The sequence below is a fragment of the Poecilia formosa genome, unplaced genomic scaffold (genome assembly GCF_000485575.1).
Source record: "Poecilia formosa unplaced genomic scaffold, Poecilia_formosa-5.1.2 Scaffold139, whole genome shotgun sequence".
NCBI classification, from domain to species: domain Eukaryota; kingdom Metazoa; phylum Chordata; class Actinopteri; order Cyprinodontiformes; family Poeciliidae; genus Poecilia; species Poecilia formosa.
Genome location: NW_006800078.1, coordinates 985,741 through 1,002,530, shown reverse-complemented (window position 1 = coordinate 1,002,530; position 16,790 = coordinate 985,741). Strand labels below are relative to the sequence as shown.

The window sequence follows — 16,790 nt, the reverse complement described above, 5'->3', positions numbered from 1 at the left end:
AGTGCTTTACGGAAAGGAAAACTAATTTTCAGAACAAAACAATGCCCTTTCGTCAGCCATTGTTGTCGTACGACTTAATCCTATAAAAGCAACAAGGTTTTACAAAGTGTTCACACACAGGCCCTGCAGCATACGCCAAACCTATATGCTTCAGGGAGGACCTCACCTGTGCTGCTGCATTCCTCTGCAGCTGCTAAACATTAAGGTGTGTGTCGACACTTAAGAAGGATCGCTTCTTTGCAATCCCATTAGCAATATTTTTAGTCTATCTCACAGTAATTAAGGTGCAACAGGTTAAACAAGAGCTGGATTCCTTGGAGATGAACGTTACGAGTGACTGAGAGGTGCAATGGCGTCTTTTCAACACAAGAGGGCGAGCTTGTGCGCTTAAGTGTCAACCTCACAGTTGTGAGCGCGGGGGAAGAGAGCTTAAAACTATTTGTAAACTCCTAAAATTTACACATTAATGTAATCTCCACTCACTGCACTAGACCTCAAATCGATTAAATTACCGTCCATGTGTTATTTAAAGCTACAAACCGTTCTCCCTCACCATTGGTCGCTTGTTTGTTATGTGGCGTTAAGGTGTGGCTTGGCACTGTGAGGCTCCTGCAGAGCACGTTTGGGAAAATAAACCGCAACTGCTGCTGCTGCTGAGCTGGACCAGCGCTTTACAAGCTGGTGGCCGTAGATATGAGAGAAAAAGAAAAGTTTCTTTAAGAGTTCCTGCAAGAGGAGAGGAGTTTGCAGGTGCTTATAGGACCCAAATGGGATTGTACGTTTGATCAGCGGCGTCTTATTGGCCTGTGTTGACTAAAAATAACTTTGTCCCGTTATGAAGAGCGCACCATGAGGACTCAACTGTGCTGAGCTTTGTGGCACCAAAGCTGTCTCTGCTGGAAAGTTATTTTTACAAGGTAAAGTTTTTCTTTTTACACTGTTTTATGCAACAAGTGGATGTTTATTATTATTATTATTATTATTATTATTCATATCTGCAAATCCATTCACCTATTTCTCACCAGGTGAAGCAACAATTACAGTCCCTCGCAAAGTATTCACTCCTTTTTCATTGTCCAACATTTTGCCACACAGCCACGAGTCTTAGTGCAGTTTCAGACCAGGATATTTATGGAACAACATAAATTAGTGAGTTGATGTGAAGTAAAATGAAAATGACACGTGATTTAAATTGTTTTTTTGTTTGTTTGTTTGTTTTTTTAAAGAATGGATTGTATTTGCACTCAACCTCCTCATTTCTCTGCAGTTACTGCAGCAAGGATGCTTACGGATATGTCTCGAGCTCAACTTCACACTTGCAGACTGAAATTTATGTATGTTCTGCTTTGCAAAATATCTCAGTCTCAGATATGTCTGATTAGGTCTGACATTCTAGCCATTCTAACACACCTTTTTTTCCCCATCCCATTGTTGCTCTGTGTACATGTTTAAGATTGTTGTCGTGCTGGAAGGTGGACCTGTCCGCAGCATGATGCTGCCACAACCATGTTTCATAGTGAGAAAGTGATGAGCAGTTTTTGTACTCTGCCAAGAATAGTGTTTAACATTTTGTTGAGTTTTAGTCTCATGTAACTACTGGCACTTTTCCCAGATGTTTGCAGATTTCCCTACATGGCTGATAGCAAACTGTTCCTTTAACGTTTTTGTTGCCACTCCTCCATAAAGGCCATTTTTGTGGATTGAGTGACTAATAGTTTAAATTGTGGATTTTTGCAGCTGCTGCCGAGTTACTACTGGCATCTTGGCTACTTCTCTGATTCATATTCTCCTTGTCTTGCTTGTCAGTTTAGGTAGACGTCCACCTCTGGGCATGTTTGCATTTGAGATTTTTACAGCTTGACATATATAACCCTTCCTCAAGCTGCTCTTCTGTCCTTATGAAACTGTTTGTTCTCTAACATTTTCTGGACTTCGGTGCCTCTTAAGGGTCTTAGAGTAAAGAGACTTGGATACAAATGCACGGCACACCTTTTCAGATTTTTATTTGATGAACAAATCAAAAGCCATGGAACTTGTATCCTCCACATCAAAATTAGGCACTAGGTGGTGTCACAAAAAATTAAAACGGTTTGACCCACAAGAAACTAAATCAAGCATATATCAGAGGCTATAAGTCACAAAAAGATATGAATGTAGATCTATGCATTCTGGCTAACACTGACCCTGCTTGTTTGTCTTGCTGAAATCTAGTGTTTGCTATCTGCTGCATTGACGTGAATATTTGTTACTATTTGCCGGAACACATTTGTTTTTCAAAACTGAGTATTATATGATATTAAATATAACTTTTAGCTATTCAGATGGCTGTGGGTTTCACTTTTTCTTTCCTTTTTTCATTGTCTTCCCGCTTAAAATGTCAAAAAGGAGCAACTTATCTTCCCTTCCTTCACTGTTTCACAGCTTCGAAGAATGTTTGTGCAAATGTTTCCATTACTGATTAGAGCGCAGCGGAAAGAAACTTCTTCTAAAGGCAACGTGTTGTGTGTGTCATCAAAATGCTCCTTATTCCGGTTGAATCTGCAAGCAGTTCCAGTTACTTGTCTGGAGTCACATGAGCTCCTTTTTGCCTCAAGGAGGCCAAACAACCTTCGGGGGGAAAGGTAACAAAGGCTGGTGGAGACGGTGTACGTGCGCTCTCTGCAGCACCTGCTCGACCAGAGCTCGGCAGACCCGGGTGTCTGGCTTTTGGCCCTCTAATAAATCTAAACAGGACAGAAGATCCTTGAGACCGTTATAAAGACAGGAATAGCAACAGCGGACAGTCTGCCAGGTTTAAAACTCCCAAAGCACGAACTGGGCACATGTAAACACGGAGGGGACAAAGGAGCTTCGTTTTTAGCAACAATACAGGTCCTGTTCAGCGTTTATTAAATTGCTAAGGAGGAGCAGGAGCAAATTCCACAGAGGGGATGAGTGTGCAAAAACGTCAGGATGCTTTCAGTGTTTGTCACTGAGCGGCTGTAGAGGCTTTTGCAGGACCAAAGTTGGTTGGAACCTGCTGACACCATCCTGGATCTTAGAAGACAACCTGAGTATATTCAGGAAAAAAAAAAAAGAAAAAAAAAAAGAACAATATGTTTGAACAGTGCAGGTCCTCTTCCTCTGGTCTTTCCTCGATGTGTTTTCCATCCAGTAGCTGCACCGAGAACCTTTCGTCACACATTGACTAGCGGCTAGGGGTCTAGTACTTTTCACACAACGCTCCCCATTGTTCCCGTCTCAAGCCCAGCATTGTGGGAAGAAGAGTTAAATGGGAGGCGGAGAGTTGTGTCAGGTTTCTGCAGAGAGGATGGAGTTGCTTTCTGTTTCCTGTTTTGTGCTGCACAGCCTTTCCTGTTCAGGAAGAAAGGCCAAGAGGTCATCAGATGAAGCCCCCTTCCACACAGTGGCAGTCCATGGTGACAAAACGGGATCTGAACATCACCAGTAGCCACGCTGGAAGAAAATAGTTGTGGTGATAAAGCGTGCGTTTCTCTTGTGCAGGTATCTGAATCTTCGGTATGCCACCCCCAGGTCCCCCGCCGCCGCCGCCTCCACCCGGCCCCCCGCCGCCGCCTCCCCCCTCCGCCGCCCTGCCGCAGGTGAGCCTGTCTACCTCTAGATCTTCCTCATCCATTTGTAAACGCTCACCTGCGTATAACCGACACCTGGAGGCGGCTTTTGCATTATTGATTGAGCAACGCACGCAAGCACGCAGACAACTGGACAAAGAGGCGACTCTGGCCGGCAGGAAGGTGTTGTGTTTCCACAGCGTCCTTGTTTTAAATGAGCTGATGCATGGAGCAAACTGAAGAAACAGCTCAGTGATCTCAAGTTTTCCTGCTTCTCTGCGTAGGGGGAAGACAAGTCGTGTGGAAATGTATCATAAAAAAATATTCCCTCAGTTCATTTTGTTTTTTATTTCTTCTGATTCCTGTGTGTCCATTAATTAGCAGTTTACAGGAAGATAATTCGACACACTGCAAAAACACAAAATCTTAGCTACAAGTAATTTACAAGTAATTTTTGTTACTAATATAGTATAATATAATATAAAGTTATATTATTGTAAAAATGTATTATTCTGCTTTCAGATTATTCCATATAACTAGAATTTTTTCATTAATATTAAATGATTATTGACTTAAATCAAGCTCATATTTTTTTACTGAAAGGTAACTTGTAAGTTAGTTTTATCTTATTTAAAGAGTACTAAGATATTTTGCACTAGAGACTGAAAATGCCTGGTAGGATTTTATGTTTTTGCAGTGTACTTTTATAAATTAGCATAAAAAACTGATTATACGGACTGGAATATAGCCATAAAATAAAAAAAATAAAAGATCTAATAAGAAATCATTTAGATTTACAGTACTATGAATAAGTACTTATGTCATCTTTTTCAAATGTTGGTACGTCACAACCAGAATAATAATGCAGCTTGGGGTAGATTAAATGTTATAAAGTAGTACATGGTTATGAAGTGGAACTCTGAAAAGTGTGGCATGCATTTTAAGTCACCTTCCCTTCGCTCTGTCTGAGTATCGATATAAATGCAGCTGTTCTGTGGAGACCTGAGAGGTCAGAGATTCTGTAACTATATCTCAGAATCACCCAAAGTCCAAATCTGACTCTGAGTGAGAATTTCTGGTAGCAAGACTTGAAATATCACAGGCTCTCTCTATTCGATCTTACTGAGCTGAAAGTATTTTTGCAGAAAACTTGGAAAAAATGTCAGTCTCCATGTGTGTGAAGCTGGCAGAGGCACACACCAAAAGACTTGCAGATGTCACTAAAAAGTGATTCTACAGATTAAAATCTACCGAATAAAAAAAAGCACTTAATTTTTTTTATTTTTATTATGCACTACTCTAAGTTTTTATCACATTGAATCTTAACAGAAATGATTGTTGTCTGTGGTACGAAAATGTAAAACAACAAACAAGAAAACATATCAAGTGGTATAAATATTGTGAGGAACTTTTTTTCCCTCTCGTTTGTGACATAAATTACGATAACGTAATAGAAATGACTGATACTTGTTCTTTTCCCCCTGTTGTAACGTAGTGCCCTTTGGAGCCTCCTCAGCTCCAGTCTGGCGGAGGAGGAGGGAGAAATGCTCTGTTGGCCGACATCCAGAAAGGCGCCAAGCTCAGGAAAGTCACACAGGTCAACGACCGGAGCGCTCCTGCAGTTGATAGTAAGTCCCCGAACCGTATCGTCTAATCATGTGGAGATTTGATAAAAAGTCTATTTTAAAACGCCCTGGTGTGATGTCTTCTAGCGAGAAGGGCATGAAAGATGAGAGTGTGGGAGAAGATTATGTAGGTCAAAGGGGGAGCTGAGGTGTGGGGTGTCAATGTTGTGTGTCTGTGATCTATATTTGAACACATGCACACAAATTGGACCCTGTTACCCTTCAGGGAGGAATCCCTGTGGAGGTTAATAAAACACAGACAATGTGATTTATAATCTCCCTGCTTCTGGTCTTCTTTTCTTAAAGATCTTATAATAATTTATATGAAGTGACAGCCAAACAGTTAGCATTTCAATCCACCCAAAAGAATGTAAGTAGGTGGATGTTAATTCACTGACCTAACCCGAAGTATCAGTTTCATCATTTTAACCTCATTCTTCTATTATTTTGATTCAGTTTGATGACCACCATTGACATATTGTTACTAATCAAATGTATTTAATGTGGGTTTTTTTCTTAGAGTCCAAGACTAACACAGGAGATGTTGGCTCTTCTCAAAACCAATCAGCTGGGATTGGTCCCACAGGGCCCTCTCTAGGTGGATTGTTTGCTGCAGGGTTTCCCACTCTCAGGCCTATTGGTCATAGAGACTTACCAAGAAAGACCCCAGGTGAGTTCAACATACCCCTGTCCTCAACAAACTATTTTTTTGTTTACTGTATTAGCCTAACTATGGTTCCTGTTTGTCTGTATCCTGTGAAGTGTCTCGGTCGAGCTCCTCTGCCTCCTTGAGGCCTCAGTGGAACGCTCCTACATCGGCGGACTCCAGCAGCCTTCCAGAGTCTCCCAAGACTGCAGAGATCCAAAACTCCTTCCAGCGTCTTCTCACTTCCTCCGCCTCTGCTCCACCCTCCCCCTCTCACGGCAGCAAGCACCCGCCACCTTTCCCGGCGTCCTCACCCCCGACGCCTCCGCCCGCCCCTCCATCTGTGCCTCCCCCTCCTCCGCCGCATCAAGCCGAGCGACCAGCCAACAAACCTCCTTCCCTTCCCTCCTGCCCGCCTCCTCCCCCTCCGTCCCAGGTCACCAGGCCAACATGGCTACCTGTTCAACATTCTCACCACACGTCCTTGCCCCAGCCATCGACTCCTCCTCCTCCACCTCCCCCACTCACACACCCGCCTCCTTCATCCATCCCAGACCGCTCGTCAGGTTACTTCTTCTACTCTCCACCTCCGTTCTCTGAACCGTCCAGGTTCCCCATTCTGCGTGATAGCCCCCTGGGACCTCCTCCACCTCCACCTCCGCCTTTACCGACGTCCTTCACCCCAAGCTGCCCAACCACCCTTCCACCACCGCCGCCCAAAGTGGCCCCGGTGCCCTCGGCAGCCATGCGCTCGCTGCCACCGTCGTACCCTTGCAACATTCCCACTCGGCGCCCGCCGGCTGTGCCCAGGAGTTTGGGTAGGTGGTGCCTAATGTGTCTTTGATGTCAGCAGGGAGGCTTTTTAATATCCAGCTTTTTTTGTCCACAGCTTTCTGCATCGTGCGGGTTGTTATAAATAGCTCGAAGGTTAAAACTGCTCACAGTGATTTCACAAAGCTGGAAAAGCTTCCAGTGCAGTCTGAGTCATGTTTTAGAAAAAAAAAATAATAAAGAAATAAATAAAAGTGAAAGGTAGTTAAATTCTTAGCTAACTTCTAAGCTATCTTGTATTGAACAAGTGAGAAGCCAAGATGTAACTTTATATGTGACTTTGTGGCATTTATTGACTGCCCAAAAGAATATTAATATTTCAGAATATAATTGTCCAGAGATAAAATGGTGTAAGACAGGGGTGTCAAGCTCGTTTTCTTTTAGATTCATATCAAGATCATAAATGTCCTTAAAGAGCTGGTTGTCAGCTATAGTAGTGTTGATGATTATTAACAGATTGTTAGAATATTAATATATTTCTTTGCATTCCATTAAAATTTTTTGAAATTAAATAATATTGAAAAGCTTTCTATGTAATTTGGCAGTATACATGTAAAACTCCTTTGATTTGTTTTTATTGATAAAATAATATTTAAGCACACAAGTTGTATCTCGAAAGTTCTGTTAATGTGGCTCTATAGAGTCTGGAGGCCCACATTAAAAATGATGGTGGACCGGATTTGGCTCCGGATCCTCAAGTTTGATACATGTGGTGAAGGACAACCACAGAGTTGCTGAGATACATGGAAAATCGTCACCTTTCAAAAATAGTATCTTTTTAATTTTTTTTTTTTTTTACAAAAGTTTTTAACCCTCATATAGGACCAGAAATTAAACCATGAGACAGTGAAACGATACAGTGACAAATACAGTCATTATGAAATTGTTTGACTTAAAACGAGCTCAGATCGACTCCTCTGCTGATTTTCTGCATGTGTGAGTGAACAGAAACATCTCTTTGTGGACTTTCCTGCAGAGTCCAGGTTGGATTCTGTGGCGCTAGTCTCACCTTGCCATTAAACCCAACACTCTGTGTGCTTTGGGAGTTTACGTGAATAGTTGCTTTTTCCCTGAGTTACAAATAAGCATAATTAAATATTCTGTGTGTGTTAGCTGGCATTAGATCAAATCGTGGTGACTTTGCATGTGGTTGGATCAAACTGCTGACCCCTCTCGTCTCTCTGACAGGTGTGGGTCGGCTGCTGGCTCCTCCACCGGCTCCTCCGGCACGTTCCCCCACCACAGAGTTGTCCACCCGCATTCTTCCCCCTCCGCCGCCTCCTCCTCCACCTCCATTCAGCCTTAGGAATGGACACCTCCACAGTCTGGGTAAAGTTTCACTATCTTATTGCATATAAAGAGAGAGAATGTACAACTGTGGTGAAAAGACAGTGCGCCACATTTAAATTGCAGGGTTTGATGCACTGTGTTTTCTGATGCATCAGAAAACACAAAGTGCTTGTGTTTTCTGAAACCTTTATATCTTTCCTTTGTTTTTGCTTAACAATAGCTTAAACAATAGCCTGGGAGGTATTGTTTAAGCATGTGAAGTTTTGCATTCTAGAGGCTGACTTTAAATATTTAAATATTAATAACATTAATCGTTTTAGAAACTTACAAACATGGAGGTTCAAACGGGCCTCAGTTTTGCTAATGAATAAATAAATCATTACGTCATTGAATAATTATTTACATATGACAAGAAACTGTGTGGCAACTTTTATGCATAAGTCAATAATTTAATAAAAACATAATAAAATAATTGAATTTTAAATTAAAAATAATCATACATCATAATTATTATGTAATTGTGCATTTGTATTTGTTGTTTTTAATATTTATTTATGTACTTTTGTAACCTTTTTAACCATTAGCACATAAAATATTTTTTCCAAATTGAAGTAATTTGTAATTTCTCCCTTTAGTAATTAAATTATTTCATTATTTGTGGCACCTATGGGCCTCCATAAATGAAGGCTTAAAGAAAGCTATAAGGTGAAACACATACAAGAAATAAGTAGATAAAGCTAAACATGAATATCTTCTATTTAGAAGATCCCATCGTCTAAATAGGAAGATGGTATCGATACAATACCGATACAATTGTATCAATACCGATACAATCGGTATTGATTTTATCTGTTATTTTGTGATATTGGCTAAAATGAATTTTTGTATTGATGAGAACTCAGATCTGATGGAAAACGAGCTTGAATGTTTTAACTACTAGCTGCATCTTTTCTGTCCAGTAGACGACTTTGAATCCAAGTTCCAGTTCCACCCTGTAGAAGACCTCCCGCCGCCCGATGAATTCAAGCCCTTCCCTCGCGTTTACCCAAGCAAAGAAAACAGAGGTACTCACTCTGTACACATGCAGGACCTTTCCCCTTTTCCACATTTTGTGGTTGTGCAACCACAAGCCCTAAAGTTATTTTAGGGGGATTTCATGGGACACACATATGTCAAGCAGTGTATAATTGTGGAGTTGAATGAAAGTGTAGCACAGCTACATATTATTGTAGCCTCTCTGTGTTGTTCTCGGAAGTTTGTAAGTGAACATTTGCAAACAAACAGCATCTTAAAAGTCAAGGAACAAACCAGACATTGTGGAGAATTTTAGCGCAGAGTTAGGTTATAAAACCCAATCCCAAGCTTTAAAGCATCTCATAAAACACTGTTCAACCCACCCAAAAAGACTGCAAACTTATAGACAATCACCCTATCTTGAAAAAACAGGTAACAATAACATTATATATACAACAAATATAAGCCATATAGGCTACGAAGCAAACATGTGAAAGAAGATGCAGGGCTGAAGGCAAATACATTCACGCCACATGTTTTTATACCTATAAAGAAATGGGAAACCATGTATCCTTATACTTCCTTCACATTTATGTGCCGCTTTGTGCAAGTCTAGCACACGAAGTACAATAAACCTTGTGGTTGAAACTCAAGAAAGTGTGAGAAGGTTCAAGGCGTACGACACTTTTGCAAGACACTAAATTATGTTTACACTGTCTCCTAGCATTGCGGTCTCATTTGTTACTTTGTCTTTCAGTGAACCCAAAGCCACCTGGAATCAGGACACACCTCAGATGAGTCACTGAGCCGCCAACTTCCTCCTCACTCAAAGAACACTGGTCCTCGGTCGGCCGCTTGACGGCTCCAGACACTCACAAAATGGACACAGAGACTCATTTATCCTTGGTGTGTTTGCGTGTTCTGCGTGAGTGTGAGTGTCAAACAGGGTCCAGCCTTATTCTGACTGTGCGACCTCTGACCTTCTTCAGCTCGGAATGTTTTCAATGTGTGTGAGGAGGAGGGCTCGACAGACTAGATACAGTCTCTACACACTAAGTCGTGGGACACAGTCTTCCATCACTTTTTTTTCCTATTTTATTTTTAACATTTTTATCGATTTACTCACTAATGGAAGGACTTGAAAAGGAAGATTTTTGACATCTTGTGTTACCTCAACTCTATATTGTTTACTACATTTATAGACGCAACTTTTTAAAGACATACAAAGTTGTCTTTGTCCAAGAGTTGCATTTAAGTTGAACTTTAAGTATTTTGTAACTTTCATTTTCTTGTCATTTCTCAACACACATTTTAATGGATGTGCTGAATTTTGGAGTAAAAAACAAGGTTCCATGTAGATCCTTTATGATTACTCAGTCTTACCTGTTTGCTTGGTAGTCTTTGTATAGTGGTGCTCCTTTGTGTTAATGTGACTTTTATTTTTCAGAAAAATTTATAAGACGGACATGCGAGGATGGATAAATAGGATGTTCGGGGTTCAGATTTTATGAGCAAATAGTGAGTTCTGCTGTTTTCTAGCGCAAAGTTTAACTGGGAGGACAGTGCCATCTGCTGGTCAAATGTGGAAGTATCAGCAGATTAACCAAAGTTGGCACAAACAATTTTATTGATGAGTATCTACTCCATTTCTGATTATCTCTACAGTGGAAGACTGACCACAAGCACTGAACAAAAGTATTTGGAAATAAAAGAAATTGTGCAATATTTGATGCACCATCTACACACAGTTGTAGGTGGTGTGTGACTGACAGCTATATTCTGAATATCATGTCTGAGTTCATTTTACTAGAAAAAAAAGACCAAATCTGTTTAAAAAATCTATTTTAATGCTCAAGTCAATAAATATAACATGTTCCAGATTTGAAGGTAAATTTGTTTTGGAGAGTTTATGTTTTTCTATCCAAATGGATTCAGAAAATTAGCTTTAGAAAGATGTCAAAAAGGAAAAAGAAATACAAGGCATTTCTACAGTAGGAAAAATGTGAGCACCATAGGTTTTTTTTTTAAATTGAGATTCAGTGGAGTCATTTGACCTGCAGTTCTGGTCAGAAGTTTACATACTGCATCTTTCAAGCCAGTGCATAATTGGCATGAAAGTAATTATTCTGGACATACAGCTATGTACATGGAAAAAATTTACTTGAAAGACAGGTCCATGTAAAAAAGAGAAATATTTAAAATAATTTAGCAGTTTCTCATAAAATGAATAGTGGTAAAATACTTAGCACTAGAGCTTGGTGAAGGCCCCGCCTGAGCCGTATGGTTTTTCTAAAAAAAAAAAATTAAACCAACTACTAGTGGAGGTGTATGTATATATAAAATTTTGATATTACTGAGAGACAATGAAGTTTTTTTTGTGGTATACTTATTCCACCAAAATAAAATTTAGCTGCTGTTGAGTAGATGAAAACTTCTGAATAGAACTGCTTGTCTTCAATGATCTTATGAGTTAAAATGGAAAGCCAAATGATTTACCTTCTTTGCTGTTCTTGGTTTTTAAAAGTATTACCTCTGATTGAAAACTTGGGGCCCAAAAGCAAAACAGTCTGCTTAAAATGTCTGACGCAATGAGTTTCACAGTTCTGTGTCACACAAGCATGCTGCTTTAGATAACCTGAGAGTTTCTTGTGTTTAAGCGACAAGCCACAGCAGTGACGCTACAGTTCGTCATGTTTGTAGGTGAACTCTCTTGAAGACAGGAAACCATCCTTGTTCGTGTCCTCTTTGGCGAAGATATCGGCCGCCATGTTCTCATGTAAAGTGTCGTTGGGCGGGTAGCCGTAGCGCTCAAACTCCTTCCTGAGATATTCTTTCACCTAAAACATACAAACATAGTGAGATATAGAGATTAAAAAAAGTAAATAGTAAAAAAAATTAAGTAAAACAATAAAAAATCTTTTTCTTGACTCTGTACAGTCAGAAAAAGAAGAAAAAAAAAATCTTTGTTTTCACCTCATATTTGGAAAGCCTCCAGTCGTCATTGAGGTCCATCTCCTGAAAGGACTCGTGAGACCTCGGACCATTTCTGATTTCAAGCAGTTCAACCAAGAAGGTCAGTGTGCTCTCCGGTGGGATCTTACCTGGTCACAGGTAACATGGCAACAAGTCAGCTTAAAAAATGGAGCCGTCAAAACATTGCATCAACAAAACCGTAAGTAGGTAGTTTGAGTCGTCCAGCCAAGCTTTTGGATGTTTTTCCGTCTATAATATGGATGGTTAGCTCCTACAGGGCGATGGGTTTGGTTAGTGTAGTTTGTGCTTACCAGAGTGAAAGCACAGTACTGTTTGCATGCTCCATGCTGAGTCAAAGCAGACGACTGGCCCACAATAAAGTTTCAGCTTAGCATGAAAATCCTAGAAAACCAGTGGAAGTAATACAGAGAAACATGAATATCACATAGAGAGACTGACTGTGTTCAGCAGCATGCATTGAAGACAGAAGACGGACAAGGCCTCTCTCTACCTTTCCCTTCCTTCCCATAGGCCAGGGCTGGAGGTACTACCAGTTTCCTCTTCTCTCCTGAACACATGTCCTGCAGGCCTAGATCCCAGCCTTTGAGTACTTCCCTGATCCCCAATGTGAACCACATTGCTTTCTCATTTTGCCTTCGACTGTTGGGAAAAACATATTGAGAGACGCCATTTAAACGTGTCACCTCTGCCTTCATTCACAGTTAGACAGTTGTGAGCAAATAAAAAATAACCTCTTCACTCTCAGCATTTAAACCTGTTAAACCTGGTGGTAGATGCGCTAGGGCAGGAGGGAGTAATGCCTGGTGGTCTGCCAGGCTTATATTATAATGGGGGACCCCTGAGTCTGCTGAATTACAACCACTGATGTTTCACAGTTTTATAAGACACAGAACCTTTTTATAAAATATTCAGGTGTGGCATGATATGCAATGCTGCTATTGCCCTTTATAAGGCAATAATTTTACATCTGTTATAAATGTGCGTGCTGGGATGACCAGCAACATTTTAAAACTTGAGGGATAGTTTCCACTGCTGTTGGGGTGTAATGAGAGTTTCACCATGTAATAATATCGAGAAAAATTAAAGCAATTTTACAGTTACAGTAAAATACCATAATAAGGTTTCCCCCAGAAAACCTGCTAAGCCCGGTGGTTGGGGCGCTCGGCGGTCATTCATCCAGCGGCCCGTTGTGTTTTTGAGTTAAAAAATGTTTAAAGTTGGCAGAAGACATGAAAATATCACTTGATAATTTTTATGCTATTGGAAGTTTGGATGATTAACACCTGAACTTAAGCTACAGAGTCTTAAAAATGTAAACATTTTTAAACAATTTTAAATAAATAAGTAATGCTTAGCCTGGTGGGGGCACAAGTAGAGCCTGGTGGCCCGCCAGGCTTATACCTGCCATAATTAATTTGAACCTTTAAAATGCATAGCATGATACGGTGGCTGAAAGACAATTATTTTTCCTGCTGCTAAAATAATACAATATATTCACTCATAAAGCTGTAACAATGATGATGTAACATTTTTCTTATCGATTTTAATGCACACGTTTGAGAAAAATATATAACAATTAATGCTTTCTAATTTGAATGATTATTGCACCTCATATTATACCTTCTGCAATTTATGAGACAAGCTGATCACCTGGTTGATTAATGAGTAATGGCTAAAGTAGCGAAACTGCCTTTTGTTATTGTAGTCGTTAAAACTTCCAAGCAGTCACATTTATCTCTCTCATCCTGTAAGAGAAGGTAAAATGTAGCAGCCTCCTTTCAGCCAGCCGGGTCCATACAAGCACCATCTCTGAAATCTAATCCAAACTTTAAAGTGCAGTAGACTGGACTTGCTGTATCTTTTCCTTTATGCAATATTAACCCCCTACTTCTGCAAAAGTATCAGTTCTGGTAAGATTTTAATCACGTAATGTCAACAAATAGAGAGTATTGCGCACAAACAATTAAGCAGTTTTTTTTTCCCGTTTTATGATTGACGAAAACTTTTTTTTTTTTACTGCCACAGAAGAGAAGGATCAGTGTTACAACTTCTGTTACACAACATGCCAGACCAATGCATAATCCACCAGGAACAAAAACATGAAGACTTTTTTTTTTCCCCCTCCAACTTATTATGTTTCAAATTCTTTAATAAACAAGGCGTGTGAGCCATGGAAACACTTTGTACCTGGAGTAAAACATGGTCCCGTTCTCAAAGTATCCGTCATGATGCACCAGCAGCATGTCTCCGTACTTGGACCTTCGGTGACAGATGAAGGGCCTTTGCAGAACCTCTATGTCCACCTCGGCTTCGGGCAGCTTCCCGCCTCGGACGGAGGCCAGCATGGAGGAGCCGAGGAGGCTCAGCACTATCAGGAACATGCCCACACACCCAACTTCAGGCAAGTTTAAGCAGAAAACAAAAAGAAGCAGCAGCAGGAGCAGCAGCAGCAGCAGCTTCTCCTCTACGTGGCAGTGAGTGACGCTTCAGTGAACAAGTTGCTGCAGGAATCGTTCCTCTGATTGGCTGCTTTCCACAAAAGCCCCGCCCACAAGCCTTCATCTGATTCTAATCTGCAGACAAGCGTTATTACTAAGTTTATTTACATTTACACTTCTTTCTTCATTCATACTTTAGGGCAGATCCAAAAGTGTTACTACTTTATTTCTGCTATGTTATAGTTGCCTCAAGAACAACAGCAAAATCCGTGACTTTTTTATAGATCTGAGCACGTGGACAAAAGTACAATTTCCTGTTTAAAGTAGTTCTGTTAACATGAGCGTGAAGCAAGGAGATAGTTAGCTTAAAAGAAAAAGAAAAAATCAAAGTTGGGGTTAAAATTCATGAAAATATGTCCATTTACTCATTTGTGGCTCAGTTTTATGTTTTATTTTCCTTTTTTATAAGTAAAATTTTTTGCAAAAGCATTTTTTTTTCCACATATGAAATGACGTAGTTCTCAGTGAGTGACTTAAAAAGATATTTCACCTCCCCTCACCATCCTCAAATTATTCTTGGGTCCTTGTCCAACCTCATTTGTTACACTTGAAGTTGCTTTAAACTTTCAAATGAATTCACCTCAGGACAGTTAAATTATAAACTATTTCCATATTTGTGGCACTTTAAGTCAAGAAAGTGCGTTTGGGAATATTCACATTAATAGCTTGTCAATTTAAAATGCATGCTTCTGACTGTTGAAAACAATGAGGTCACCTAAATCAACAACATGTACTTTATTGGTACATGTACTGTTTACAGTACAACATGCACTGTTTGTTCAGACTTTGTCTCTGGACCGAATGGATGTTGTGTAACTTTCTGCTGAATTTCCCTCACACAACTTATATTTCTTCACAAAAATGTCAACTATACATAAATTGCTGCTTTAAAAATGTCCAAAGAGGTTGGAAAAAATAATTGTAAGAAAATGTGGATGGATGGGAATAAAAAAATATAAGTTATTAAAACACATCCAGTGCCACAAATTTCAGTTCCAAAAGATTAATCTTGTTTATTTTTTTTATTTTCTTGATTAGGTTTTAATCCGATCTAATACTTGAGATGTACTACATCACAGAAAAATGTAGTAACGTTTAGTTACAAACAGTATTAAATAATCATTCACAAAGATGACATCAGTTTTCTTTTTTTTTAAATTAATTATAGAGATTTATTTCATGACAAGTTAAATTGGACAGCAGATTCAGATGATTTTTCCTGCCTCTGCCAACAAGCGCAGTGCTTTTTACAGACGAAAGAGAATGTCAGTGAGCACACATAGTCATTCCACTTATAGTGCGTGTACATGTTGGTGTGTCCACAGTTTTCATTTTCTCCTGCATTATCTGGTTGTCCTTCGTCCCAAAGGAGAAAATCCATTTTGGACCCATCTGACCACATCCAGGATCCTTCCTTGTGGAGATCGCTGAGTCCAATCCAGGTGAAGGCCTGAGTAGGATCATAGCTCTTGATCATGGCATTGACAAAGTTGTGTTCCTCCAGACTGTGGATGGACACCAGGTTGCTGTCCACGGACCGACAGTAGAGCTCCGCATCAGCCCAGGTCATCTTTGTGGCGATGTACTTGTAGCAGCGGCCGTTGAAGCTGTACCAGAACTCTGGACAACTGTTTCTCTCTAGCACAAGTTCACCCCCGTTCGAGGGAGACATGGCAACCAGAGCCAGGCCCAACAAGAAGAGCAACGACATGTTGGAGTTAGAAGACAAAAAATGTAGCTTGGTGTTGATGGCTTCCTGAACTTCACTGATGGATGTTATGAAGTCATCTGCCTCTTATCGTGTTTTGAAGCATCTCACACAGAGAGGCGTGTGCTCAATTGGTGAAGTTTCATTGGTCAAATTAATTTAGCAAAAAAATAAATAAAAATAGATAATTATTAACCTCACATTTCCCTTCAACCTCCAAGAGTTGTATCACCCTAAAGCTAATATTTAATCTTTTTAACTAAAAAGAAAGTTTTTCTCCTGCAGTATGTGATTGTTGATTGTTTCCCGTGATTGTTGATTGTTTCCCTGTACTTTCACTAGTTATTCACATTTCTAAACTCTAAAGTAAAATAAGTCATGCCACATTTGTTACTTTATCTTGTCCTGAAAGCACACAGCAATGTAGGTGATTTATCTTGTTTTTTTTCATGACTGCAAGATTACAGGGGCAACGTTCTGTGTTTTCCAGAACGGGGCAACGTTCTGTGTTTTCCAGAACGGGGCAACGTTCTGTGTTTTCCAGAACGGGGCAACGTTCTGTGTTTTCCAGAACGGGGCAACGTTCTGTGTTTTCCAGAACGGGGCAACGTT

The 16,790-nt window shown here is 40.1% G+C and overlaps 3 protein-coding genes across 4 annotated transcripts; 1 reads left to right on the top strand and 2 right to left on the bottom strand.

Moving 5' to 3' along the window:
- The first annotated feature begins 615 nt into the window (after window positions 1–615).
- wipf3 (WAS/WASL interacting protein family member 3) lies at window positions 616–10,700 on the top strand. Of its 2 annotated transcripts, none has more exons than XM_007562648.2 (8): window positions 616–917; window positions 3,505–3,602; window positions 5,068–5,200; window positions 5,718–5,867; window positions 5,960–6,661; window positions 7,863–8,003; window positions 8,924–9,028; window positions 9,736–10,700. In XM_007562648.2, the coding sequence occupies exons 2-8, from the start codon at window positions 3,522–3,524 to the stop codon at window positions 9,774–9,776; spliced, it is 1,353 nt and encodes a 450-aa protein (XP_007562710.1). In that variant the 5' UTR covers window positions 616–917; window positions 3,505–3,521; the 3' UTR covers window positions 9,777–10,700. The 2 variants fall into 2 exon arrangements, with proteins under 2 accessions (XP_007562710.1, XP_016532157.1); XM_016676671.1 differs by having other exon boundaries at window positions 618–917; window positions 8,927–9,028.
- A 103-nt stretch (window positions 10,701–10,803) lies between these two features.
- Window positions 10,804–14,489, bottom strand: LOC103145280 (peptidyl-prolyl cis-trans isomerase FKBP14-like). Its single transcript, XM_007562649.2, has 4 exons — window positions 14,160–14,489; window positions 12,463–12,611; window positions 11,952–12,079; window positions 10,804–11,815 (listed from the first exon to the last, which is right to left on the bottom strand). Exons 1-4 carry the CDS (start codon window positions 14,351–14,353, stop codon window positions 11,657–11,659), a joined length of 630 nt encoding a protein of 209 aa, XP_007562711.1. The 5' UTR covers window positions 14,354–14,489; the 3' UTR covers window positions 10,804–11,656.
- A 1,114-nt stretch (window positions 14,490–15,603) lies between these two features.
- Window positions 15,604–16,343, bottom strand: LOC103145278 (C-type lectin BpLec-like). Its single transcript, XM_007562646.2, has one exon. The coding sequence runs from the start codon at window positions 16,179–16,181 to the stop codon at window positions 15,648–15,650; it is 534 nt and encodes a 177-aa protein (XP_007562708.1). The 5' UTR covers window positions 16,182–16,343; the 3' UTR covers window positions 15,604–15,647.
- Between the last annotated feature and the right edge of the window lie 447 nt (window positions 16,344–16,790).

Coding starts and splice junctions, on each gene's coding strand:
- wipf3 (XM_007562648.2), top strand. CDS start 3,522: ATGCCACCCCCAGGTCCCCCGCCGCCGCCGCCTCCACCCGGCCCCCCG. Junction 6,662..7,862: donor GGCTGTGCCCAGGAGTTTGG/GTAGGTGGTGCC, acceptor TCTCTCTGACAG/GTGTGGGTCGGCTGCTGGCT. Junction 9,029..9,735: donor CCCAAGCAAAGAAAACAGAG/GTACTCACTCTG, acceptor TTTGTCTTTCAG/TGAACCCAAAGCCACCTGGA.
- LOC103145280 (XM_007562649.2), bottom strand. CDS start 14,353: ATGTTCCTGATAGTGCTGAGCCTCCTCGGCTCCTCCATGCTGGCCTCC. Junction 12,612..14,159: donor GGGACCATGTTTTACTCCAG/GTACAAAGTGTT, acceptor TTTTCCCAACAG/TCGAAGGCAAAATGAGAAAG. Junction 11,816..11,951: donor GGAGGCTTTCCAAATATGAG/GTGAAAACAAAG, acceptor TGTATGTTTTAG/GTGAAAGAATATCTCAGGAA.
- LOC103145278 (XM_007562646.2), bottom strand. CDS start 16,181: ATGTCGTTGCTCTTCTTGTTGGGCCTGGCTCTGGTTGCCATGTCTCCC.